Here is a 26,696-nt window from a genome sequence, read left to right on the forward strand (position 1 = left end):
TAACCGCTGAGCCAAACCAGCCAGGGCAGGAACTGCACCTCTTTTAAAACACAGCGACACGCACGTCCAGGAGTGACATGCCCCCGTTGATGGGTGCCGAGGCTACGCTGTGCTGCTTCTGTGAACCAACCCGAAGTGTGCGAGCACCTGAGCGACCCGGTAGGACAGTTTGGAGGTGACAGACGTCCCACCCTCTCCACCGGGATTCATGTCAACCCGTGAGGTTCCACGGAAGCCAGGGGAGGGTTCGCAGCCACCCTGCGCGCTCAGCACACACTCAAAGACAGAGACTTCCGTTCTGGCTCAGGAAATAAGGAAATAAAAAAGAAGGCGGTTTAGCACAAGCTTCTTCTTCTAAAACTTGCTTAACATACCAGGTTGAAAGGCAATGACTGGCCAAGAAATTTGCAGTATCTCCCTAACACACACCCCTCCTACCCCGTCGCTGTGGTCCCGCCCTGTGGCCATACGAAACAAGCCCGTCCAGAGCACAGCAGCAGTGACAGCCCGTGGCCCAAACAATCACGTAAGGCACGAATCTAAAGCTGTAGGACAGAGAAACGGCTCAAGTGTGCTAGCAAGTCCTCTGCTCACCTCTTTCCCTGACTTGGTCAATTGGCACTAGACACAGGAAGCAAAAACACACCCCGTTCCAAGCCACGCGTGGCCGGAACGGAGAGTCCGTGGCTAGTAGACACGGGCAGGTGGAAGCGCAGACACCTCAGGTATTTTTCTCTTCCCGAAAGGCACCCGGCTCTGGAACCACACGAGTTCCTCAGGTAAGTTCAAAATAAATGTAAATACATCCAAAAGATCCGCCTGTCAGGCTCTGACAGTGTGACGACTTAGGAGGCTACCTGTTAGACGTCAGGCGACACCACTATTCGTAAGCAAATAACTGATAATACTGTGAAGGTTACTTGGGGCGCAAATGAGAACTGGATGACTTTCCCCCATGTGATCCAAAATCATGGGCGGACATCTGGGAGGGAGCCCAAATGTCCCACGAGAGAGAGAAAGGATGACAAAATGCAATCAGTAGGAATGCCAAGTGAACCCCAGGCCCTTTGCACAGAAACTCCATTCACAAGCTGCTCACAGAGGTGACAATACTGCAGTCACGGCCGGTGCTGGTGCCGGTGCCGGTGAAGGTGAAGGGAGGAGGCTTCAGACCCACAGCCTGAAGCTATGAAGATCCATCTGCAAGAAGCGAGCTTCTATGGGCCTTCTCACTTCAAGTTACATCCTTCAGAAAAATAGGGCCTTTTATTGAACAGAAGAGAAACACTAAAGTAAGATTCTAGCAGATGTGGGTGAGGAGCTGGGCGGAATTCCCACGGCACTGTGAGGGCCAGGCTCCCATCCTCCTCCTCCCTAGGCGGGGCCTGGGCTCGGCTGTTTGGTCCGGGTTCAGCTGGGGCCCACAGAGCTGTGCAGATCAAATCAGGCCGACCATCTGGTCGATCTGTCGCATGTAGACGCTCTTTAAGGGCAGGGAGAACCTCCTCTCGTCAGGGACGCGATTGCACTGGAGAGAAAGAAGTGAGGGGCAGTGGGAATTTCGAGTTAAAAATCCATGGGTTGAGCCTCAGGAAATGTGGCTGGATGACCTGATCTCTCAGCCACACACTGTGGACACTTGGGGTGTCCTGTAAGTAGCATCCCTGACCATGAGATGACCTCACCCCCACCCCCAGTTGTGACAACTGAAATTGTCTCCAGACACTGCCCATTGTCCCCCGGGGAGCAGCAGCCAGCTGAGGAGCAGCGATGTAGCAAAATGCCCCACTTCGCTCCGGCCGGTTTGGTGCAGCGATTGGAGTGTCGGCCGGCGGACCAATGAGTTGCAGGTTTGATTCCGGTCAAGGGCACGTGCCTCAGGTGGGGTTCGGCCCCGGCCCTGGCGCGGGTTGTGCGGGAGGCAGCCAGTCGATGTGCCTCTCTCACTTTGATGTTTCTCTCTCTCTCTCCCACTCTATCTGAACAAAAGTGGAAAAATATCCTTGGTTGAGGATTAAAAAAAAAAAATACCCCACCTCCCAAGGGAAGAGGTGGGGACCCAGGGAGGCCGACACCCACGTGTCTCACCGTGGCCGGGACTTCAAGCTGTGTCTGGTCCCTCATCCACCCAGAACTGCACAAAACGCTTTCGCTCTTTGGAAATACTGTTTGTTTTTTGAGTTTATGGTTCTTCTGATCCCCAGCTAAAACCTAAATGCTTAAGAGTGCTATTTTTGTTTGTTTGTAATTAAAGGCCTTTTTTCTCCCCTCAAAGGAGAGCAACTTTGAGAACCAAACAGGTTACTAGAGGGTTTCCACAGACGCCGTCACAGGCTCCTCCCCAAAGGAACACGTCCCCACTCCCTGAGCTGGAGCTCACCTCGCCTGCTCCTCACCCTGGAGGTGGCGGGTCCTCCGCTGGTCCCACCCTGGAAGGCCTCCTCCCTCGGACACGCAGAAAAGCCAGCTCCTCGCACACTCCCGGGAGGAGCGTGTGCCCGCTAGGCCATGACTACCCAGAACCCGGGCCCTCGATCGCCCATCCCCAGTGCCTGGTGTGTCGGAATCATGTCTATCACATGAGCGTCATTTTCCGTTGAAACCCTGGCTCCGCCACATGGCTCTGCTGTGACCTGAACCGGGAAATTTGGGGGACTCCTCTCTGCTCTGACCTCTCACTTTAGTTCACAGGCTGATGGTCAAGACCGGAAAGCCCTGAAGCAGAGTCGGGGTGACAGGAAGCCCCCCCTTGGAGTTTGGTAGGTGGTAGTGAATCTCTGCCACTGTGGCTTCTCCAAGGAGTCGGCACCCAGAGCATCATGGGAAAATAAGGTCTGCTATTTCAACTGATCTGTGGTCCACGTCCCCAGCCCCAGGGCCGGTTCCGCATCTGCCCGCTGGTCCAGGGACCGCCTGCTGGGCGGAGCCGCTGGCAGCGAAGCCAGGCCCGGCTGCCCTTCCAGGGCCTCTTCACAAAGTGGGGTGACTGCTGGCTGCTTCTTCCCTCTCCGCTGGGGGATCTGCCCTTGGACGACGCCACCCTGTCCACCTGCTCCGGCCCAAGCCGACCTGCTGGGTTCCCTAACAGCTTCCCTTGCCCTCTGGTCCAGCAGGTCAGAGAAGGAGGAGGCTCACTCTCCGGGCTCTTCCCTGCAAGGACACTGCAGCCAGCTCACAGCTCCAGAGGCCACCCCCCCGCACCTCTGCCCAGCCGGGAGCGACAGCGCCACACCCCGAGGACACCCACGTCAACGGCCTTCGTGAAACTTCTCAGATGACCCAATCTGAGTGTGTCAAGTAATCAATTAGTAGTATTTTCTCTCCATCCATAGGCAACCCTCCCTGGAAAAAGCAACTTACGTTGGAGCTGGAGTTGATGACTTTCAAGTCGTGAGACTTGGGTCTGTGGACAGACTTCCCCCCTTCGTTCCCCCGCTCGTTAGGAAAGAGCTCCTTCCACGGGGACTCCCGGAGGTGCTCGTCCACAGACACAATGTGTCCCTCGGTCGTAAACATGAACCTGGTTCCGGACTTGTGCACTGGATTCTCCTCGTCAAACAGCTGGTGGGAAGGAAGAAGGCAGAAAGAAACAAGTGGTAACTGTGGCGCTGGAACTCCCTGGGGGGTGTGGCAGAGCCCTGGGAAGGGGCGGTGCTCGGCCCTCTGGCCTCAGGGACAAGCGGGTGGGGGGCATCAGTGAACAGCCGTGCTTCCCAAATGGGCTGCAAGTCTGAATCACCAATTTTGCTTGAACTCCGATGTCCCTCCACCCCAACCTAGAGATTCACAAGGCTCAAGACTAAGACCCAAACTTGGGCAGTCTGTGGGGGCCCCTGGGTGACCCCCACACGCTCCCCAGTTCTCCTGCAGGAACTCTAGAGCTACTGCACCGCACACACTGGAGGTGCTGGAGGACAGAGGCGGGCGTTTCATCCTGCTCAGTGACCCAGCAGGTGGGCACCTTCCAGCTCATTCCTGAAGGACACGGCGCGCAGGTGTCCTTCCTGCCAAGGGTGGCGCAGGGGGAGGGGTGGCCGAAGCCCAGGGTGGGCTGGGCCAGCGGGGGGAGGCAGGCATCCAGTAAGTGCTGACTGAGGGACACTTAGAAACCTCAGCTGGAAGACACCTTACCGTCACCTCAGGTACAAGTGAGGGAAAATGAGACCCAGTGAACAGGGAGACAGGGTAGGCCCAGCTCCCTCCCCTGACCCTGGTCCTTCCTCCTAGACCCCAGGGGTCTCCTCACTCACACCAGACCCATCTTCAAACATCCCCACACAGGCTGCCACCCAGGCCAGCCTGTCACCACCTGTGCTGGGCGAGGGGACGTGGGCACGGGGGGTGGGGCAGGACCGCCGACCTCCCACTGGCCAGACCACGGGGCGGCCGGGGACGCGTCCTCTGCGGTCTCCTATGGAAAGTGGCGCCAGAAGCCAGAGCATGGGACCGGCATGTGGCTGCGTGCGCGTGCACACAGACACCACGCGTGCACGTGGCAGCGTGTAAGTGGAAGCGCTTGGGGAAGGAGTCAGGATTGGGTCAGGCCTCCGCTCTGCCAGGCACCCCGAGAAACCGAGGCAAGTCACCTGACTGTGCAGACTCACAGGGAACGTTGACCATGGCCCCTCCGTGACCGTGACCCTGGCTTTCTCCAGGTGCAGACATCCTGCCTCTCCACACACACAAGAATGTTTGCATGGTTGAGAGCACACATGCAGAGAAGTACAACCCATGGACACTGCTCTCGTCGTCAGGGAAGCCTCCCGACCACCACACCCACGCGGGCCCTCCACGGACCGGTCCCACATGTCACACAGTCTGCAATCTTGCATCTCTGTCCACCTGGCCGTGCCCCTCCCCACCGAGCTCAGAACCGTGGAGGGGCCTGTGATGTCCTGGGCCAGCCCACAGCAGGACACACACCCTGGGCGAGCCTCGCACCACGTACCAGGTACAGGTACTTGCAGGTCTCGCTGAGGAAGAAGCTCTCCATCCGGTCCTCCTTGGACTTGTCAATGACGTGGTGCAGCGTGGCGTACCCACACCTGCAAAACAACTGCGGTCAGCCTGCCTCCGCTCCTTCGCACATGCGCGCTCATAAGAAGCAGGAGTCTATTAACAGAATAATCAACTGGATTATCGAATGCCATAGGACACATTTTTTTTTTGGTATGTGCCCTAGCGGGAACCGAACCCAGGACTCTCTGGTCCGCAGGCCAATGCTCCAAGCGCTGAGCCAAACCGGCCAGGGCCATAGGACAAATTATGTTAGGTTCAAGTGCTGTTTTTAGCCTAGACCGCCTGCAAATTCATTTAAAAATTGATTTGGCGGCTAAATCACCAAGTGAGTGGTGGGGGTGGGGATGGGGGGTGTGCCAAGTGTTTGCCAAAAGGGTAAATGACACCAGGAAATGCCTGGAGACAAATGCAGGACTGACTGACACTTTTGGCCCTGATATTTATAGAACTGACGTGTCCCTTGGATCGTCTAACACGGTATCTTGTAAGAAAACACCTCTGAACCACCGTGAGGTGGGCAAAGCCAGCCACAAACCGAAATAGTTCCTTCTATGTACACGTGCACACACATTAGGTATAACTGTATGAAACAATTACAAGTGTACAGACTCGAAGGCTGGCTGAGCTCCTCTCTGCACTTGGACAGTCTACTCGACTTTCTGTACTCCCCAAACTTTTTAGTGTATGTTTTATTTGTATAACTAGGGGAAATAAGTTATTTAAAAAGAATGCAGGGGGAGGGAAGGGATAAACCACAGAACTTATATGCATGTATACATAACTGATGACATAGACAACAAAGCTGGGGATGGGGTGAGGGGGATGGGGAGGAGGGTGTCAATGAGGGGAAAAAGGAGAAACATCTGTAACAGAAAAACAAAAAAAAAGAAGAATGCACACAGTCTGCCAGAACCTTACAGACAAAAAAACAGTGAAAAGCCCTGGCCAGTTTGGCTCAATGGTTTAAGCATCAGCCCGCGGACCAGAGAGACCCGGGTTCGGTTCCCGCTAAGGGCACGTACCTTGGTTGCAGTTTGTCCCCAGCCCTGGTTGGTCGTGTGGGTGGCAACCAGTCGATGTATCTGTCACATTGGTGTTTCTCTCTCTCTCTGCCTCCCTCTCGCTCTATCTGAAGATAAATGCAAAAAATGTCCTCAGGTGAGGATAAAAAAAAAAATTAAAAAACAAACAAACAACAAAAAACGGTGAGAAGATAAAAGCCATTCCCATTATAACGGACAGGTTCTATCACACAAAAAGGAAGCAACTTCCCTACAAAATCAACATTAGTGACCTGCCCAGAAATGAAAGTGCAAGAGAAAGTAACGCTTCCCCAGAACCAGGCAAGTCCCAAGGGGCCACGGAAGAAGGAGGAACTTAGAGCACTAACTTGACTTTCGTGTACTTTTCCAGACTCTGCAGGATGTCCATTCCCACGTGGAGGTAGAAGGGGTTCTTGGTGGCCTAGAGAGAACGAGGGTGTGATCCGGCAGGGCCTGGGGGCCGTGCCGCCAGCGAACCTCGGGGCTGCGGGGACTTCTGAGCAGGAGTCACTGCCAAAGGCCCGCTTTGTCCGGAGGGTCACAAGGTTCCAGGACTGAGGAGCCTGGTCCTGGGCGGCCACACCCGCTCCGGCCTTCCTGAGCCCCGCCCGACCAGAAACGCTGTCGCTGAGCAGATCCCGTTTCTGCCTTGCCTCAGAACTCTCCAGAAAGGACCGCCCAGGGAGGCAGGGGCTTGCCGGTCCCCGCAGCGCCCACAGGTCCCTCAAGGAGGCTGCACCTGCCTCTCCGTCGCCGCCGAGCTCAGTCCGGGGCTGTGCACTATGCTGTCACTCGCTCAGAAGTGGTTTCGTTAGGAAAAATTCTCTGGGAAGATGTCACCCCACAAATCGTTTAACAGTTGGGGGGTCATCGTTAATTCATGCCTAGCGCCCACCTGCAGCAGCAAAAGCAAAGAACTGAAGGGCGACTGCGGCTGTCGCTGAGCGCAGGGGGCCTCGGAGGCAAGGCCGGGAGGAGGCAGCCGAGGACAGGCAGGGACAGAAAGGGAACCCCGCAGCAGGCCTGAGCCTCCGGGAGCTCAGCCCACCGGACGTGTCATCCTCAGAGCGCGTGGGGAGGCGAGCTGGAGGCCACCGCTCCCTCTTCCGAGAGGGAGCTAAACGAGGCAGCAGCACTGTCACTCACTGGCTTCCTCCCCTCCGCGCTGCCGCCTGGCTCTTGAGCACAGCACTAACTCCTGCAGAGCGAGTCAGGTGCCCCGTGGGGCCTGCCCTCGGGAGGGCTGTGCCAGGTCCCGCCGCCCGCAGGCCAGGGGCTCGGAGAGAAGCGTGAGGACGCTCAGTGTGTCTGCAGGACAGGCAGAGTGAACGTCGGCCTCAGCCGTCGGGGAGAAGACGTCACAGGTGGGGACATTCCCTACGGCACGAGTGTTCCCACAGCCCGCCGGTGTGGCTCCGTGCTTGAGCATCGACCCAAGCACAAGAGGTCGCTGGTGGGATTCCCACCCAGAGCCCACGCCCAGGTTGTGGGCCCGATCCCCAGTGGGGGGCATGCGGGGGGGCCAGTTGATGTTCTCTCTCATCGATGTTTCTCTCTCCCCCTCTGCCTCCCTCTCTCTCCAAAGCAATAAAGGAAAAAAGAAAGAGTTCCCACAAAAACGAACACCATGCTTTAAGCATTAAACAAAAATAGGTGTTCAGATGAATCCCAGACTTTCTTTTACAAGCAAGAAAAAGAACTTTTTGGTCTGAATAATTATCACATAGACTGGGTTCCACAGTCCATAAACTGTACCCCCAAAGGGGTTAAGTGAATTTGGCAAACACTGGTCCCAAATCAATCCCGATCATCTAAAGATGCGAGAAGTGAGCCCCGCAGAGAAGACACGACACCACACAGCCCTCCACCGACCAGCCCGAGTTCACCCAGAACCGGCCGCCCGGTGCCGAAGTCCAGCCCGAGTCGAACAGGCTCAGCACCTGGTAGAGGAGGTACGTGGACTCCACCAGCTCGGGCCTCAGCGGGTAGAAGAGCACGTCGGGGGCCTGCAGCTGCCAGTTGTACCGCTCTGGGAGGGCCCCATACCGCTTCCAGATGGCGTAGTAGAAGGCATGCAGGCAGATGGCGTCTTCCACATCCCCTGCCAGGACCTGTGGGGCCACAACCCACCGTCTTCCACATCCCTGCCAGGACCTGTGGGGCCACAACCCACCGTCTTCCACATCCCCTGTGAGGACCTGTGGGGCCACAACCCACCGTCTTCCACATCCCTGCCAGGACCTGTGGGGCCACAACCCACCATCTTCCACATCCCCTGTCAGGACCTGTGGGGCCACAACCCACCGTCTTCCACATGGCCTGCCAGGACCTGTGGGGCCACAACCCACCAGGAAGATGCTTCCCCACAGTGACAAGGTGACATGAAGGGCCTGGGCTCTCCCTCCACCGACCCATTCCCCCCACCCCCCCGGGTTGGAGACCAACCCCAAAGTACAACTCGGAACAAGAGATGCCCTCCCTACGGGGCCATCGGTGCCAGCTGGGTGTGGACAGCACCGGACAGGGGTTCACTGTGCTCACGAACAAGACACAGCTGAGAGGGAGCATCCTAAGTGACCCGCGGTCACTTTCCAGGCACAGTGCTGCGCCTATCTGTGGCTGTCCCACATTCTGGCACTAAGTCCACCGACAGGGCAATCGAGACGCATTGTGCCACTGACCCTCCGAATCCGAAGGAGCCGGGGGGGCTCGGGTGTCTGAGAGAGCAAAGCCCCCGTGCGCTTCCCCAGCGACGCGGGCGAAGTACCTGCAGCCCGGGGAAGAAGGCCTGCAGGGAGTCGATCCACGTGTTCACCAGCCGCCCGCTGAACATGTCCACGTTGACGTAGAGCGGGGGGTCCCCTTCGCCCTCGTTGCAGGCTTCCCGCCTACGGCCGAGCAGAGCAGCAAGGTGAGGAGATGACTGTGGCCAGGGCTGGGCTCCACCCCACAGCGCCCGGCAGCCTGACCTGAATGGCGCCAACCCTAACATTCCTCCTCCCTCCTCCTCTAGGCCTTGGAGACAGACTGCCCCTACCCGTGGATGCTGGCACCCCGCACAAGCCAACGCTTCCGGTGTCGGGGCAGATCAGAGCACTGACAGGGCCACGCCACGGAAGGTGGTACACAGCACGGTCTACATGACGCTCAGGTGTAAGGGCAGGGCCACGCCACAGAAGGTGGTACACAGCACGGTCTACGTGACGCTCAGGTGTAAGGACAGGGCCGCGCCACGGAAGGTGGTACACAGCACGGTCTACGTGACGCTCAGGTGTAAGGACAGGGCCGCGCCACGGAAGGTGGTACACAGCACGGTCTACGTGACGCTCAGGTGTAAGGACAGGGCCGCGCCACGGAAGGTGGTACACAGCACGGTCTACGTGACGCTCAGGTGTAAGGACAGGGCCGCGCCACGGAAGGTGGTACACAGCACGGTCTACGTGACGCTCAGGTGTAAGGGCAGGGCCGCGCCACGGAAGGTGGTACACAGCACGGTCTACGTGACGCTCAGGTGTAAGGGCAGGGCCGCGCCACGGAAGGTGGTACACAGCACGGTCTACGTGACGCTCAGGTGTAAGGGCAGGGCCGCGCCACGGAAGGTGGTACACAGCACGGTCTACGTGACGCTCAGGTGTAAGGACAGGGCCGCGCCACGGAAGGTGGTACACAGCACGGTCTACGTGACGCTCAGGTGTAAGGGCAGGGCCGCGCCACGGAAGGTGGTACACAGCACGGTCTACGTGACGCTCAGGTGTAAGGGCAGGGCCGCGCCACGGAAGGTGGTACACAGCACGGTCTACAAGGGATTTGGCCCGAGTAGGGAAGCCTGGCTATTTCTGTATAAAAAAGAAAGTCTCTTCTCCAGTGAGGTCCTAACCAGGGGCCTGCAGGGTGCAGCAGAGCAAGACACTCAAGGGACTGCTACTCGGTTTAGTTCGGGGCTTGAAAAAGTAAAAACGACTGCCCTGGCCGGTGCGGCTCAGTTGATTGGAGCTTGTCCCGTGAACCAGAAGGTCGTGGGTGCGATTTCCGGTCAGGGCACACACCTAGGTTGCAGGTTCTATCCTCGGTCGGGGTGCGTGCAACTGATCGATGTCCCTCTCTCACATCGATGTTTCTCTCTCCCTTCCTCCCTCTCTAAGAATCAATAATAATAAAGAAAAGTAAGATGACTGAGCTCCGGCAAACAGCCTGTTGATGGAACACACCCCTCCCACGACAGCTAATGTGGAAATAGGTCCAAGAAAGATCCTGCCACACGGGAAGCCCGGCAGCCACCGAGAAGGGCCGGGGAGCGAGGTGACATCGGCAGAAGCCGCTGTAGCTGCCGTACTGAAGGCACACTGAGGGGCAATAAGCGGCACCGCTTCCTCCGACGGGGCGGCGTGGGGCCGTCCCTGCTCTCGGCAGGCGCACGGACCAATCCTACCAATTGTTTGGAAAGTAAAGAACCAAAATAACTCAACAGCTGCCTGCATTTCAGCTCTAGCTGCAGCCAGACAGACACAGGGCTCTGCTCTGTGGGAACCAGGTTCCACGTGGTCCCCAGGGACCCGGCCCTGTGCAGCCCCCACCACGCCGCACCAGGTCTGTCTGTGTGGCCAAGACCCAGGCAGGGCTGGTCTGGCGTTCTGAGAGTCCGTCCTGAGAGCACGTGGCTTCCACTGGGTCTCTCGCAACAGGAAGTGCCACGAGCTGCCACAGGAGGCCCGAGGAGCCGAGACCTGAGCCAACAGCCAGCAGGGAATCGCCCCACGAGTGCACCTAGAAGTGGACCCTCCAGCCCCTCGGGCCTTGACGAGGTGCAGCCCCTACAATAGCTTGGGGACAACCTCCTGAGACCTGGACAGCCCAGCTGCTCCTGGCTCGTGACCCTCACACACTGTGGGAGCTGCTGTCTACTATTGCAAGCACTGAGTTTCGGGGTGACTTGTGATGCAGCAGTAGACAGCTCATACACCTCTTCACCCCGAATGACTGACAGACAACAGCCGAGGGCGGAGACCATCAGACCCTGTGAGTTGTGCTGAGGAACAGGACTGCATTCTGCTTGCTTCCCAGGGCCCAGGGGAGACGTAGGAGGCGTACCCTCTTCGCAAGTAGTTCTGGATACTCCGGTAGGCAGCATTGAACATGTCCAGGTCTTCTTTCTCTCCAAAGAGGATGTACGATTTCAAGAGGTATTCATAGAAGGAGTCCAGGCCCGCACCCAGGCCACTCTGCTTCCCAACCCAATGGCCCGTCTGGATGTTGACCACGTTGCCTGTGGAGACAGACAGAGTGGGCGTGTCAGGTCCCACCTGTGGGGGAGGCCAGGCCTCCTCCTGGGCCCAGCACCTCGGCCCTCAGCAGGCAGGGAAGGGGGCCCTCACATGCTGTCCGTCCTCACAGCCGCTCAGACAGCCGAACGGCTTTCCGAACACAGAGGGTTCGACCACTGACGCAAATGTGGGGGAGACATTTAACGCTAGAGGACAGCGGGGCTGCCCCTTCGCTTTTCCAGGTGGACGACGCAGTTCAGAGCCGAGGGTTGAGTTTTGACTCAATACTGCCTCTCCTGGGGATTTGTCCTAAAAACGTTTTTCAGGAAAAGCATTATTATTGTTCGTCGTAGAATTACAAACTCTAGTTTGCATTATCTGAAACGGAAGAAAACAAAATGAACCCAAGTGTCCGTCAGAACAGCGAGTGGACTATCGTGTAGACTTTAAAGACAGTAGCTTTGAAAACAAGATACCAAAGACTCGCCAAACGAGGGCAGATTAGAGATGTGCACAGTGATTCACAAGTACACGGAGGTGCACATGCCGGGCTGACAGGGCCTGTGGGAAATGTGAAGGTTGACAACTTGGAGTGACGCCGGCCAACCATTTAGTGACGATGGGGTGGCAAGCTGGCTGGCTTCTCAAACCTCGGCTGCTGTTAAATGCTCTTGATTTGTACATACGTTGAAAAACGTGAGGAATGACCGAAGCTTGCTTCTGAAAAGCAGTGCTGAATGGCTCCAGGAAAACCCATCAAGTCACCTCCCAGTGACAAAAAAGTTTCCAATGTCAGATACTTCTGTGAGGGAAAGACCCATTGTTATGTATTCATTCATTTATTTTATTTTTATCCTCACCCAAGGAACTTCCTGCATTTATCTTTAGATAGAGCGGGAAGGAGAGAGGAAGAGAGAGACACATCAATGTGAGAGAGACACATCGACTGGTTGCCACCCACACGACCCCAACCAGGGCCGGGGAAACACCACAACCAGGGTACATGCCCTTAGCGGGAACCAAACCTGGGTCTCTCTTGTCCGTGGGCTGACGCTCTAACCACTGAGCAAAACTGGCCAAGGCTATTTCATTTATTTTTGTTGTCCTCACCTGAAGATATTTTTCCATTGACTTTTTTTTAGATAGAGTGGAAAGGAGGGAGGGAGAGAGAGAGAGACATCGACTGGTTGCCTCCTGTTCAACCCAGACCAGGGCCGGGGACGAACCGCAACTGAGGTGCGTGCCCTTGACTGGAATCAAACCCACGACCCATTGGTCCGAGGGCTGATGCTCTAACTGCTGAGCAAAACTGGCCAGGGCAAAAAACCCCTTTTTAAATAACACCTCGAGTTAGCAAAACGCTGAAAATCACTGAAGATGAACGATGACTACAGAGTGGCTCACGATTCATTATATTTTCTTCCTATTTTTACATATTTGAAAATTTTCAAAAATTTATTTTATTTTATTTTTTTTTATCCTCACCCGAGGACATTTTTCCATTTTTTGTTCAGATAGAGTGGGAGGGAGAGAGAGGACGAGAGAGAGAGAAACATCGATGTGAAAGGGACACATCGAGTGGCTGCCTCCTGCACGACCCAACCAGGGCCGGGGACAAACTGCAACCGAGGTACATGCCCTTAGCGGGAACAGAACCCGGGACTCTCTGGACCGCAGGCCGACGCTCTAACCGCTAAGCCAAACCGGCCAGGGTGAAAATTTTCAAAAATTTAAAAATAACATCTTGACCAAATATTCTAAAGGGAAAAACAAACCCGCCTAATGCAGGTCTAACCTGAGCTTTCAATCTAAGTTGGTCCAGAGCAGCGCGGGGTCTAGGGGCGGCCTCCATCCTGCAGCTGCAAACCCACAGGTAACCCTGGAACCACCAAAGCTAACTGCGGACAACCGGCTGTGGCCCCGAAGCCTTAGTGAGAACGTAAATAACAGATTAACACATATTTGTATGTTATGTGTATGTTATTGTATTCTTACAATAAAGTAAGCTAGAGAAATAATTGTTAAGAAAATCATAAAGGCCCGGCCGGTGTGGCTCAGTGGTTGAGCATCAGCCATGCACCAAGAGGTCGCTGGTTTGATTCCCGGCTGGGGCACGTGCCCAGGCTGTGGGCCTGATCCCCAGTGGCGGGCATGTAGGAGGCGGCCAATCGATGTTCTCTCTCATTGATGTTTCCATCTCTCTCTCCTTCTCCCTTCTCCTCTCTCTAAAATCAATAAAGAAAAAAAAAAGGAAAAGAAAATCATAAGGGAGAGAAAACATACTGACATTATTTATTGCAAGAAGCTCTCACCTGAGTGGGCCAGTGTTCAAGCCCATGCTGAGCGAGGGCCAAACACAGGACCACAGGCCGAGACGCTCTGAAAGGAGGAGGCAGCCTACCGGCAGCTCAGAGGGCTCTGTTTAAAACCTGATTTGGGCCCTGGCCGGTTTAGCTCAGCAGTTAGAGCGTCTGCCTGCGGTCCGGAGAGACCCGGGTTCGGTTCCCGCTAAGGGCATGTACCTCGGTTGCAGTTTGTCCCCAGCCCTGGTTGGTCGTGTGGGTGGCAGCCACTCGATGTCCTTTCGCATCGATGTTTCCCTCTTTCTCTCCCACTCTGTCTATACAAAAAATGGAAAAGTGTCCTCGGATGAGGATTAAAAAAAAAAATAAATAAATAAAATAAAACCTGATTTTGAAGCGACAGAACCAGCCTCAGAGGCAGTTCTTTTACAGCATGTTCACTGACGACTATTTCAGGTGGATTTGCCACGGGGTTCGGGAGGAGCCCTCAAAGAGCAGAAGCATTCTCTTCCCAGCGAACCTCACACCTGCCCTCTACGCAAAGTCACAGAGGGAGCCGGTCGGGCGGACACCAGGTCAGCGGACACCGAGGGCTGATCCCCCAGCGGTCCGTTTGCAGATGCAATGGCCCCAGGAAGAGGCGGTGGGGAGGAGGGGCGCCCTACGGGGGAGGAAGGGGCGGGGCCCAAGGCCTGCAGTCCCCACGGCTGGAGGAGGCGCAGCACACCTAACAATCCGGTGCCGTTGCTCCGGAGGCTCCAGAGGGCCTTCACCGCGCGCCTGGCCACCCACTCAAAGGTGGAGTCCCCCAGCAGCCGGCTCAGGATCCCGAACTCCACCAGGAGGGAGCCCGCTCCAGCCGTGCACGTCTCGTTGTTGCTGTCGGGAGGGACGCCCGTCTTTAGATTGACCTGGGACAGAAGAGACAGAGGGTTCATGGCAAAACGCAAGGGCTAGAAGGTGAGGTCACAGCCACACACCGAGCGCAGCCACCTGCTTACTGAGGGTGTCAGCTGGCCGCCTCCCCTTCACACCCGGGCGAGGGAGGGAGCTGCAGAGAGAGAACCTCAGGGCCCGTGCTGCTGATGAGCAAGCCTTCGGGGAGTCGCCGTTGGGCTGGCCACCAGGCCACCTCTTCCCAGCAGGGCTCCCCGTGGTCACAGCACAGGCTGCACTAAGACGCAGTCACTGTGACTCACTCACACACTTGTAGTGAGCTGTGAGCTCACTTCCGCTCAGACGGGGGGCAGGAGACACAAGGAGACAGACTCCGTGGCTGAGCGCTGTGCCCTGGCCTTGCTCTGCTGCTCACTCGCAAGGCTGACCCAGTCCCCAGAGGAGTTCCGGGCTCAGCAAGTCAGACGCCACAAGGACGAAACCTTGGTCCAGATCTTGCGCGTAAATCAGCAGCAAACGCGCCGGTCTGTGCAGGCTTCCCTCAGAAGCAGCCACGGGAAGCCGCCCAATGAACGTCCCCGGCCCCTACATCATCCACATGAGGGTCTTTGGGGAGATGCACCCGAGTCGGAAGTGAAGACAAATCCCCACGCTATTGTGTAGCAGGGGAGAGAAATCCCACACCTGGAAGGAACCTGACTCCCCCGAGGGAGGGTCGCGTCGGATGTCACCGTGTGCCTGGCGCACAGCAGGTGCTTCGTAAAGGCTGAAAGAACTGAACCGTTTACGCCCTAGTGAGGGCCAAATGCGCCCACAGGCAGCTTTCCCTTTGCACACCAGCCGCACTCCTCCCCGAACACCCGTGCCGAGCCAGCGCCTACCCGAGGGTAGGGAATCCCGGTCCGGGTGTTCTCGAAGGCCGGCAGCAGCCGCACGGCCAGGTCGTGCGCCATGTGCAGCAGCTCGTTATCGTAGTCCTTGATCGTCATGTCGCCGAACGGCTGCTTGGAGTCCGTGATTATTCTGTGGGCAGAGAGGAGGCTTCCCAGGACCCTAATGTCAGGAAGAACACAGAAAAACAGGATCGTGTCGGCGGCAAATGCAGACAGTCCCTTCAGAAAGAGAGCAGCCTCCATCCTGCCCGGACTCCAGACTTCCGGGGGTTCTTTCCAGCCCCGACAGGAACGATCCGCTCTGAGTTCACCACACCAGGGAAAGGGTGTAAGGAGCCAGCATCGAGGGTCCCGGTGAGCCCAAGGGAAGGAAAGGCTGAGGCCTGTGGCCTCCCCCTCGTCCGCAGCGAGAGCAAGCATCACCTCCTAGTCCTGATACACTGCTCTGCATTTCTCTCACTCGGGGAAGAAACAGCCTCATCAGAAACAGAACAGGGCAAGACAGCAAATATGAAATAACCTGTTCTGGCTGCTAAGCAACCGATGAATTCTCCAACCTCTAGCAAAGAGGGATGAGAAAGATGACCCACTGGGAGGGGGAGGCAACCAGCTTAGATCTGTGCCCCCCCCCCCCAGATCTGAAGTGGACTGTGACCCTTTCCGGAATAAATGCTTTGATAATTTTAATTTCAAATAAATGTTACCTCTGGAATATTATGCAGAAATAGAATTTTCAAAAAGTTTAAATTAAACAGAAAAGTAATCACAATATATAGCTAAAAAGCAAGATGCAGAACCGGGTACAGAACATGTAGCCAGTGTGTTAGAGACACACAGGAGGAATCACGGCCCAATGGGACCCAGTGCCCTCTGTGGGTGGGGCAAAGACGGGCACTCATTTCCCTCCAGAATTTGCAGGGGTTTTCCTAGAACAGTGAGGGAGGAAATGAGAGACAGGCCCTGGAGAGCCGCTGTCCAGTCCTCTGCAGTGCGATTGCTCTGGTCCGGATGAAGATGCGCACGGCCAGTGTGCGCGCCCAGTGTGCATGCCCGCTCTGCGTGCGCTCGGCCTGGGCCGCGCGGCTGGCGGACCCTCCCAACCGCCTCCCGCACACACAAAGGCAGCCTTCCACCATGCCGGTGCTACTTTACCTTATGGTGGCCTCAAAGACTTGGACGGTGGAATCTTTGTCAAATGAAACTGTGTCGATCACTAACTTGACTGCCTTCTGGAACTCAGACGAATTTCCCATTATCTTTAAAAAGAGGAACACAAACCATTACCACAGCCTGAGAGGAGGTGGGGGCTGGACGATCGCAGGCGCAGCGCACGTCACCCCATCTGCACGTGGTAGAAAAGCCCAGTTAGCCCTTGGGATGTCCCCGAGGACACAGGGCAAGCCCTGTCCTCCAAGTCCTGATAAAACCATCAGCGCCCGCCCCTCCCCCACCCACTCTCCCTTGCACAGGGCGTCGGAGTTCCTAAAATTCTGGAAATGAGCAAAAATACATCCCCAAACTGAAGAAACAAAAATGTGACCTTCCCTCTGCTCTCAAATACACTGACAGTTTGGGTGCCCGGCTCCCAGGAGACCGAGACATCTGGGAAAGGATTCTTGCTTGTGACCCAGATGTCCACATACTTGGAGAAATACAAATATTATCTTTGGGAGCAAAGCATAAAACCAGTGACATTCAAAACAAACAAAACATACCAACCAATCAGCTCCGTCCTTTTCAACATGTACCCTGGAACTATGATCGCTGTTTTGGACGCGCGGACGTGATGATGTCCCACCACCCTGCTCTCTCCAGCTGAAGGGCGGACTGGGCACGACATTTTACAGATCAACCTGAACCGAAACATTCCCACGCTGTTCAAAATCTCATGGCAATCCTGGAGCCATGCTGACATTGTAAGGACACACACACACACACGGAGAACCCAACCATTTCCCTCAGACGCGATGTCGTTCAGGTGGGCCTCACTTCCCGGGGTTTATTGGTCCGGGCACCTTTGCCCCTCACTTTTGCTTCCCTGTCACACGCAGCCAGTGCAGACGGCTCTCCGCCGGCCTGGGAGCTCTCGCTTTGTGAAAGATGACGCAGTCCCAGGAGCCGGCCAGCCCAGAGCTCTGCGGCACACCCGAGGGACCCCGTTCGAACCGTTACCAGAGGAGAGGAAAACCTCAACGGCGGTAACAGCTGAAAAACAGGCCGGAAGTGTGGGCACAGCAGAGGCCGGATATTGTACAATGAAAACCACAGAGAGGGTCTGTTTCCTTCCAGAAGTTCATGTGTCCGACCTCAGGTCAAGTGGAAGGTGGAGGGGATGCGGGCACCCCACGCTGTAGCTGACCCAGAGTCAGGACAGCCGGCCAGGTCTGCCTGCCTCGCTCGGACAAGGGAGGGGGACAGGTTTCTGTACTGCGGGACTTGTCAGCGCCTAAGACACTGGGGTGTGCCGCAGCTCCCGGCAGAGGGAAGACACGCAGACCCCCGCAAGTTCTCTGGGGACGGACGGCTACTTTCTTTTTTTGTTTTTTTTTTTGTTTGTTTGTTTTTTATCCTCACCCGAGGATATTTTTCCATTTTTTGTACAGATAGAGTGGGAGGGAGAGAGAGAGAGAAACATCGATGTGAAGGAACACATCGAGTGGCTGCCACCCACACGACCAACCTGGGCCGGGGACAAACTGCAACCGAGGTACGTGCCCTTAGTGGGAACCGAACCCAGGTCTCTCCGGACCGTAGGCCGACGCTCTAACCGCTGAGCCAAACTGGCCAGGGCCGGACGGCTACTTTCAAGGAGCAGGCCCTGGAACCTGGGCTGGGAAACTCTGGATTAGTTGAAATTCATTTTTGTTTTAATCCTCACCCGAGGCTATTTTTCTATTTATCTTCAGATAGAGTGGGAAGGAGAGGGCGGGAGAGACAGGGAGAGGGAAACATTGACGTGAGAGGGACACGTTGACTGGCTGCCTCCCGCACGACCCCGACCAGGGCCGGGATGAACCACGACTGAGGTACGTGCCCTTGACTGGAATCAAACCCGCGGCCCCTTGGTTGGCAGGCCAGTGCGCTAACCGCTGAGCCACCGGCCAGGGCTAGAAATTCAGTTACTGACACATTGCACTAGATTGGAGGTAAACAGGTCCGGCAAGAGTGCGGCGGGGGCACGAGGACACGGGGCAGACTGGGCTTCACCGCTATGTGGGAGTCTTGGGACTTCGTGAAGCAACACTTGTGGCTGAGCCAGCGTGTCTTCGACAGGTCAGTCCCAACTGGGCCAAACTACTGGTGTGGGCACATCTGGTCGGGCTTGGTGGACAATGAAGTCGGAGTAATGAATGCAGGAGGAGATCGGGAAATCCAAGTGCTCGGCAACCCCAGCCTGGAGAACCGCACCCCGGACTCCCCATCAGCCGAGGCCCAGTGGAGTGTGGAGGACTCTCGCGCTCCTTCCACGTGCTGGTGACTCTATGCCAGCAGCACGCTGGCCGGCGCCGGCCCCTTCCAGGGGGGCCGGAAGCAAGCACGTGACTACGTGCAGGGCTGGGCCGAGACTTCGGCCAGTCTGCTGGTGCCAAAGGCGCGCCGGGCGGGGAGGGGAGAGGCTCTCAGACGCCGTGCGGGGCAGTCCCCAGAGCTGTGCTCGCAGGTCGGGAAGGCCTGCCGAGGTGCACCTGCTTCCACCTGCTCTGCACTCGGGTCAAAGGTCCCTGTGCCCCGTCAACACCGAGGGGGAGCCCGGGGGCAGTGTCCACAGAGCGCGGAGCAGCGACAGAGGTCTGCTCAGAGGGGCCTCCGCGCAGGGCCGCCCGGACCCCCACGCGCTCTGGGGCCGGAGCTGGACGGCGGGTCAGGGGCCTCAGTTCAGTTCTCGTCTTTTACTTCTGAAACCTCTTTACTGCCTGAAAGTTTACGGTCACTGTAAACACTAATGAAATGCTCTTTGGATTCTTTGAGGGAATAAAATAGTGGGAAACTGGGAGAAAAATAGATTCCCCCCAAATCATCATACTTTCCTCTCCATTTTTTTTTTTAGGGGAAATCACATTTCCCCTTCAATGCTTTTTTCGCTCTAGGAATGAAAGTCATTGAAAGAAACAACAGCTATGGAAGCTGGGATACGCTTGAAGTATCAGGTTTCCAGACTGTGCATCTCGGAGGGAACTGGGAGCAACAAACTCCAAGACACCCTCTTCTTTCTATCCTCACCCGCGGACACCTCTCCATCTTTTGTTCAGACAGAGCAGGAGGGAGAGAGAGGAAGAGAGAGAGAGAAACATCGACGTGAAAGGGACACATCGAGTGGCTGCCACCCGCATGACCAACCAGCAACCTAAATACGCGCCATTAGCGGGAACCGAACCCAGGTCTCTCTGGACCGCAGGCCGACACTCTAACCACTGAGCCAAACCGGCCAGGGCTCTTCTTCCTTTGTGAACCCTCACCCGAGGATATTTTCCCGCTGAGTTCTAGATAGAGTGGAAGGGAGGGAGGGGAGAGAAAGAGAAAGAGACATCATCGTGAGAGAGACACGCTGACTGGTTGCCTCCTGAATGACCGCAACCAGGGCCGGGGATCAAACCTGCAACCCAGGTACATGCCCTGGACCGGGAATCGAACCAGAGACCCTTCAGTCCGCAGGCCGACGCTCTAACTGCTGAGCCAAACTGACCAGGATGCTCTAAAATACCCTGATTAGAAAATAATAACGAGTCTGAACACTCACTGCAAGTGTGTCCAAGGCATCGACCAGCGTCAGTGAGTAGTTCCCCAGGACGTCGTTGATGTTCAGGTTGGAGCTGAAAAGAATCAAAGGCACTTTATTTTAAAAAAGAAAAAGGACAGTAGAACTCAACACCCATCAGAAACTAGAACCGCTGGCCTCGCGTCTGCTCAGGGACCGTTCGGGAGGGTGCGTGGCGGTCTCTCCATCGCACAGGTCAGGGTCAGTGTCCGGGAGCTGAGTCAAGTCACAGAGCAGCTGGGACAGGACACTGGAGGAAGGGAGACCCAGCGGGAAGTCAGCAGACAGTGGCAGGAGTCACCCCTGTCTCCGGGATGCAGTTTCACTGCCATCGATGCCCTCCGTTCAGCGTCAGGCAGCTCTGAGTGTGAAACCCTTAGGAACAGAGGGAGCGCCCGCCGTGGGCCTGCGCCAACCCTTGTACACGGAAACTGGCCACCAGCCCATCACCCTGAAAGGAGCCAACGCTCCGGTGCAGGCTCGGCATCCCTCTCTGTCCTTCGGGTCGGGGATGGGAGCTTCTTCATCCCGTGTGTCACTGACACCTCACCAGAGCCTCGCGCCACTGAGGATTCGGGTGGGCTGCATACCCGTCCCCACCGACACCACACCCCTTTCCGAAAGCACCGGGAGACCCAGCGGCAGGGCTGCAGCGAGATCAGACTCGGCGCGCCCCACGTTCTCCAGGACACTACCACAATGACGACACGTCTGCGTCCACGCGCCCCACGTTCTCCAGGACACTACCACAATGACGACACGTCTGCGTCCACGCGCCCCACGTTCTCCAGGACACTACCACAGCGACGACACGTCTGCGTCCACGCGCCCCACGTTCTCCAGGACACTACCACGACGACACGTCTGCGTCCACGCGCCCCACGTTCTCCAGGACACTACCACAATGACGACACGTCTGCGTCCACATGCCCCACGTTCTCCAGGACACTACCACAGTGACGACACGTCTGCGTCCACACGCCCCACGTTCTCCAGGACACTACCACAATGACGACACGTCTGCGTCCACACGCCCCACGTTCTCCAGGACACTACCATGACGACACGTCTGCGTCCACGCGCCCCACGTTCTCCAGGACACTACCACAACGACAACACGTCTGCGCCCGGGAGGGCAGGGAGGGAGGAACAGTGACTATTGTCAGGGCAGGTGGACAAGTTCTGGGGGCTCAGGGGTTCCTCTGTCCTGTTCCCACAACCCAGAGAGGAACCACGGAAGCCTGGAAAGATGCAAGTACGGGGAGAAATGCGGCGGCTGGGGGAGCCCCAGTTTCATCGTCACTGGTATTCTGGTGTCCTCCACCCAGACCACGCTATCTAGTCCTCGGGACACTATGACAGGTCCTCGTCCCAGTGCCTCGGCTGGGTCGGAAGGGCCTTACAGCAGGCGGGTGGACCGCCCAACACGCCCCTCCTACTCCCGGAGCCCAGCGGCTCTGCTTTCTGTTGTTCCACCTCTTAATCCGGGACGAAGATTAGGCAAAACTTTAGGTCCATTTGACGTGTTTATTTATTTATTTTAATCCTCACCCAAGGACCAATGTTTTCATTAATTTTAGAGACGGAGGGAGAGAGAGAAACATCAACGATCGACTGCCCCTAAACGCGCCCCAACAGGGGATCAAACCTGCAACCTAGGTATGTGCCCTGACCGGGAATCGAACCTGTGACTTTTTGGTGTATGGGACAATACTCCAATCAACTGAGCCACCTGGCCAGGGCAGGTCCTTTTTTAAAACAAGCTTGTGCAGAAGGCTCTCTGAGAACAGGGCTATCTCGTCCCTCCCAAGCCATGAAGCCAGCACACCTGAGAAACTGCACCTGCCGGCTTCTTCTGCGCGTCCGTTCTTTCCAAGTAAACGTACAGCATGGCCGTCCCTACAGACAAGAGCTGTGGGCTAAAGTACGCACCTCGAAGGCACCGCCTGCCGAAAGGCACGTAGGAAACGTGGGAAGTTGAAGGTCAAGGTAGGCAGGACATCCTCGTGCTCAGTCCTGCCAACTCTGGACTCTGTGGGGTGTTGATGTTTAAGTGCCTGCCCGCTGCTCAGAAACAGAGAGGCCCCCACCCACCCACCATCGGAAGACGGTTCCTCACCAGCTGGCACCGCAGCCAGACGATGAGCGAACCGCACGGACCACCCTCCCCCGCACAGCCGCGGAAGGCACTGCTCATTTTAATCACCGCTCCCTTCCCGCGTTTTACTCTGCGTTTCCTTTTAGGCTATAACTAAAATGGACCCAGTTTTACTTTATTTTACTTTTTAATCCTCACCTGAGGATGTTTTTCCATTTGTCTTCAAATGGAAAGGGGGGAGAGAGAGAGAGGAACATCAATGTGAGAGGGACACATCAATTGGTTGCCTCCCGCACGACCCCGACTAGGGCCCGGGACGGAACCACAACGCAGGTACGTGCCCTGGACTGGAATCCAACTGGCGACTCTTTGGTCCACAGGCTGACGCTCTAACTACTGAGCCAAACTGGCCAGGGAAAAATAGATCCCGTTTTAAAATACTGTTCCATCCAGTGCCCACGCTGTCACTACCAATGAACAATCACACGGGTTGCCATGTTAAAAACACGGACTCGCAATGACCGGGGTGGTCCCTTCACTCAGACAAATCCACTCAAAGATCTAAGGTGTTCATTAAAACACTTTTAATTCTCTTCTATCAAATAACTGCTATTCACACTTTCAAAATGTGCCCGAATAGAAAACAGAACAACGGGGAAGGGAATGAAGCAAAAAGGAGGCTGTGTGAGACCCCCTGGCCCGAAGCAGCTCGTTGTCGTGAGTCTATCTGGACCGCACTGTCGGGAGGGCCGTGGACTTGTTCCCTGTAGACTCCTGACCCGTGGCCAGCCTGACGCGGTTCTACGTGTCTCAGGCCAAGAACTCCCCCGTCCCGTGCAAGGCGGGGCGCCAGAGGCACACACCCTGCCGGCGAACCAGCTGCCGAACCACGCGACACAGTCAAACGCTGCGTTTCCTGCCGCCCACCCTCTGTGAGGTATCGAGGTTCTTATCGCCCCAAACAGAGAAGATGGAAGAGACGATGGACTTCGACAGATAATCTTCGATCACGCAGTTAACAAAATCAAGCATATTTGTAAACCAAATTTCCCACATCCACTTGACCTGTGTCCGCTGTTGGGAAATCCACCCGGGGCCGGGAAGGCACAGAGGGCACCTCAGAAAGTCCCTGCAATCCGGGGCGGCAGGCAAAGGGAGGAAGGCAAACACACAACAGCTCATCTCAACGATGGTGAACGCTGGGAGAGGGACCGAAAGAACGGAGTCAATCAAGGAAAACCGTCCTCACACCGGTCACCGGCATCGCAGGAGAAGGCTCGGGCCTGACCCTGAGGGAGGACGGGGTCTTAGAACGAGGAATGCAGACGGGACCATCTTAAGACAGGGGTGCCGGGGGATGAGCTGGTGTGGGGTCTGTGAATCTGAGCTTGGCTTTTTTTTTGAATAGCAATATGGTTGGGAGAAAGCAGAGAAGGGTCATGTGCCCAAGATCTGAACTATCGATGTTCACAGGATTGCAAAAAGATAACAGGCAATGTACCTAAGAAACTCTGACTCTGAACCCTCCAACCCAAACTGGGGATGTGAGAGGAACTGACTTTGCATAGGAAACAGTGGCTGGACAGAAAGACTTACTATTTATAGAGTTCAGGTTTTATTTACTTCATGTTAACTGCTCACCTGCCCGGAGTCAAACAGGACGGTGAGTTAAGCCTCGAGAAAACGCGGCTGAAAAAAGACGCACCTGTTTAACACCTAGTTTGTCTCTGGACTCCACATGTTATTCTAACAGCTATGCCACGCTACAGTTTTAGAACGAATCCTAAGAATACATTTGACGACAACCACTGGAATACATCTGACTTTGAAAACATCTGGAAGATTTTTATTACAGGTTGTTTATTTTGGGGAAGTGAATGTGCCCTATTGTTTCAGAGCCAGAATGACAAAGCTCAGGTTAAACTTTTCTTGAAAATACTCAAGTCTGAGAGGAGTTAAGTTAAAAGGGAAGGAAGAAAACGTCATCTTCCCACCCTTCGGAAGGGTCGGTGTGGGGGTCCACTCAAGGCCCCCCTAACCCAAGCTGTCTCACCTTCTCAGAGACACCAAGGTGAACCAACTACAAGCCCTTCGCACGCCGCCCTTCGATATTTCCACCGCCATCTTTCCAATAGCACCTGTCAAAGCAGCCTGACCTCGGTCTCCCCACTGTCGCTGCACATGCAAACCGAAACTTCACCCTGACACGAAGGCCTGCGCCACCCGGACCAGCAAGCTGCCCGCCTGCCACCGCACCTTGCTGAGGGTCTCCAGGGGGCTCCTAAGGTTCCCCAAGACACGCACAGAGCGGTCATCCACCCTCCTCCAGCCCATTAGAGTCCCAGCGGTTCCCCTCGGGCCCACCCCACAAGAGGAAATCAGGGAGTGGCTGTGAGGGACCACAGGGCACTTAGGAAGGAAGTGTCCTCTCCCTTCTCTAAACCCACGAGCACGAGTGAGAAAAGACCAAGATCCACGACCTGCACCCGCACTCGGATTTCAACTGTGAAAAGCACGTGGGCATGTGGGCAGGAGCGGGGGAAAGAGCAATGAGAAACAACCGTCTGGGGGGATTTTAGGCTTTCTTTCTTCAAATGTTAATTTTTCTCAAAAAGTTAAGATCCAAAGAAAAGACACAGGCATCAAGTCCAGTAAGTCAAGCACAACAAATGAACTCATTAATCCCCATCGTCGGGAAAGGCCCCGTAATTGTTTCCAAAATTTAATAAAACTTTTTCTCAAAAAAAACCCCAAAAAGATAGAAAATACATTTATATGTATGAAAACTGACACCGAAAAGCGAGAAGGAGAACTCATCAGTTTCCCACAGTTTTAGAAAGGCCCTGTCTTGTGACCTTCACCCGGCCGGCCGTGACCCCGTTTCGCTGGAGATCGCCTCTCAAACGGCCGTTTAAGACATGCATTTGTGGCTAAACAAACCATCTGAGAAACTCTCCAAGCGCCTTTAGTGCTTGGGCTCCTGCCTCAGACCTATGGACTGGACTCTGCTGCTGTCACTGGGTGAAGAAAAACCTGTGCCCAAACGGAAAGACACCAGGGGCGTGGCCCCAAGGGACCCAGCGGCCCACTCGCACCGTCAGGGAGGAGCCCAGAGGGAGGCAGTCACCTATCTGGCCTGACAGGGTTGGTGACAAAGCACACCCTTGCCTTCAGCTAGGAGGTTCTTAGCTGGGCGCGCTGTCTTCTGGGACTCAGGACAACAGCAGTGACCCTTGAAGTTCACTCCGCCTTCACAAACAAGGCTGGTGGACGGGGAGGACTGGCCACGCTCCCCACCGCCCTGCCACCAGGGTGGGGGAACTTATGGGACAGACATACAGGGCAGCACGCTGACAGTCAACTCGGCTGCCAAGGAGTCTCACCGTGAGCATCAGGACCCCAAATCTCGGCCAGACAGACTGTCCCTCTCCCTCCCACCAAAGTATCCTCCGCCTAAGAAGCAGCAGGTAGTTAAGGAGAAAGGCTGTGGCCTCCATCTCAAACTCACTGGGTGTCTTTGGAGAAGTCCTTTCCCGGGGCCAACTCCTGCGTGTTCCCGGTTTTAGAGAGAAAAGCCGGGGGCAGAGGGAGGAATGAGGGCTTGCTTGGCAGCTGCGTTTACAAGGAAGCTCTTCTTCCTATACATTCATCTAAAGAAGGTGCTGGGGACGGGAGCCTAGAGCCCCCTCAAGTCACCGCCTGGCACTGCCAGGGTTCCTTCCGGGCCCCGGGCCTCAGTCTCCCCATTTGTAGGAGAGACAGCTGTCCAGTAGTTCTCGATACCGGGAGAACCAAGAAACAGGGCAGCCCCCAGCTCATGCGCGCACCCCAAGACCAGGGGCCTCTAGGGGGCCGGGATCCAGCGCCTGGCGCTGCTGGGGCACCGGGGCGGCGCCCGGCGCGGGGCGGGCGGGGCACTCACGGGTCGCCGCGGTCAGGCCCTCGGCCCCGGCAGTCGATGGGGTTGAGCTCGTCCTGCGGAAAGGCGTGCGCCATGTAGTTGTCGTAGCCGAAGACGAACATGCCCCGCGCCAGGTCGCGCATCTGGGCGCGCAGCTGCGGCGGGAAGGCGCCGCTGTACCGCCGCTCGTACTCGTCCGGCCCGCGGCCCCGGCCGCCCAGCACGTAGCCCCAGTGCGCCGGGCCGCACACGCCGGGCCGGGGCCGCCGCGGGGCCGGCCGCCGCGCCGCCTCCGCCCCGGGCCCCGGCGGCTGCAGCCACGACGGCCCCAGCGGCGCCGCGGGCCGGTCCGCGGGGCCCGTCAGGCGCTGGAAGCCGAAGCCGAGCGGGAAGCGCTGGTAGAAGCCCATGCTGGGCCCCAGCCCGAAGACGAGCCACAGCGCGCCGTGGAGGCCGAGCCGCAGGAGCAGCAGCCCCAGGACGAGCGCTCGCCATTGCATGGTCGCGCGGGCGCCGCGGGCATCC

The 26,696-nt window shown here is 56.4% G+C and overlaps 1 protein-coding gene across 3 annotated transcripts; it reads right to left on the reverse strand.

The window, feature by feature from the left end:
* Positions 1-26,696, reverse strand: EDEM1 (ER degradation enhancing alpha-mannosidase like protein 1). 3 transcript variants are annotated; one of them, XM_036266474.1, is made up of 12 exons: positions 26,193-26,329; positions 20,155-20,227; positions 16,569-16,672; positions 15,405-15,576; positions 14,354-14,537; positions 11,151-11,325; positions 8,830-8,950; positions 8,003-8,173; positions 6,410-6,483; positions 4,949-5,045; positions 3,361-3,561; positions 1-1,246 (listed from the first exon to the last, which is right to left on the reverse strand). In XM_036266474.1, exons 1-12 carry the CDS (start codon positions 26,312-26,314, stop codon positions 1,235-1,237), a joined length of 1,506 nt encoding a protein of 501 aa, XP_036122367.1. In that variant the 5' UTR covers positions 26,315-26,329; the 3' UTR covers positions 1-1,234. The 3 variants fall into 3 exon arrangements, with proteins under 3 accessions (XP_036122367.1, XP_036122366.1, XP_036122365.1); XM_036266473.1 differs by having other exon boundaries at positions 1,234-1,263; XM_036266472.1 differs by lacking the exon at positions 1-1,246 and adding an exon at positions 1,253-1,528 and having other exon boundaries at positions 26,193-26,696.

This window comes from Molossus molossus, unplaced genomic scaffold (genome assembly GCF_014108415.1).
Source record: "Molossus molossus isolate mMolMol1 unplaced genomic scaffold, mMolMol1.p scaffold_m16_p_18, whole genome shotgun sequence".
Lineage (NCBI taxonomy): Eukaryota > Metazoa > Chordata > Mammalia > Chiroptera > Molossidae > Molossus > Molossus molossus.

Excerpts from the sequence above, each read along its gene's own strand:
- EDEM1 (XM_036266472.1), bottom strand. The coding sequence starts at position 26,671 with ATGCAATGGCGAGCGCTCGTCCTGGGGCTGCTGCTCCTGCGGCTCGGC. Across the intron at positions 16,673-20,154 it reads ATGCCTTGGACACACTTGCA|ATAATGGGAAATTCGTCTGA; the intron begins GTGAGTGTTCAG and ends CTCTTTTTAAAG. Across the intron at positions 11,326-14,353 it reads CAACGGCACCGGATTGTTAG|GCAACGTGGTCAACATCCAG; the intron begins GTGTGCTGCGCC and ends CTGTCTCCACAG.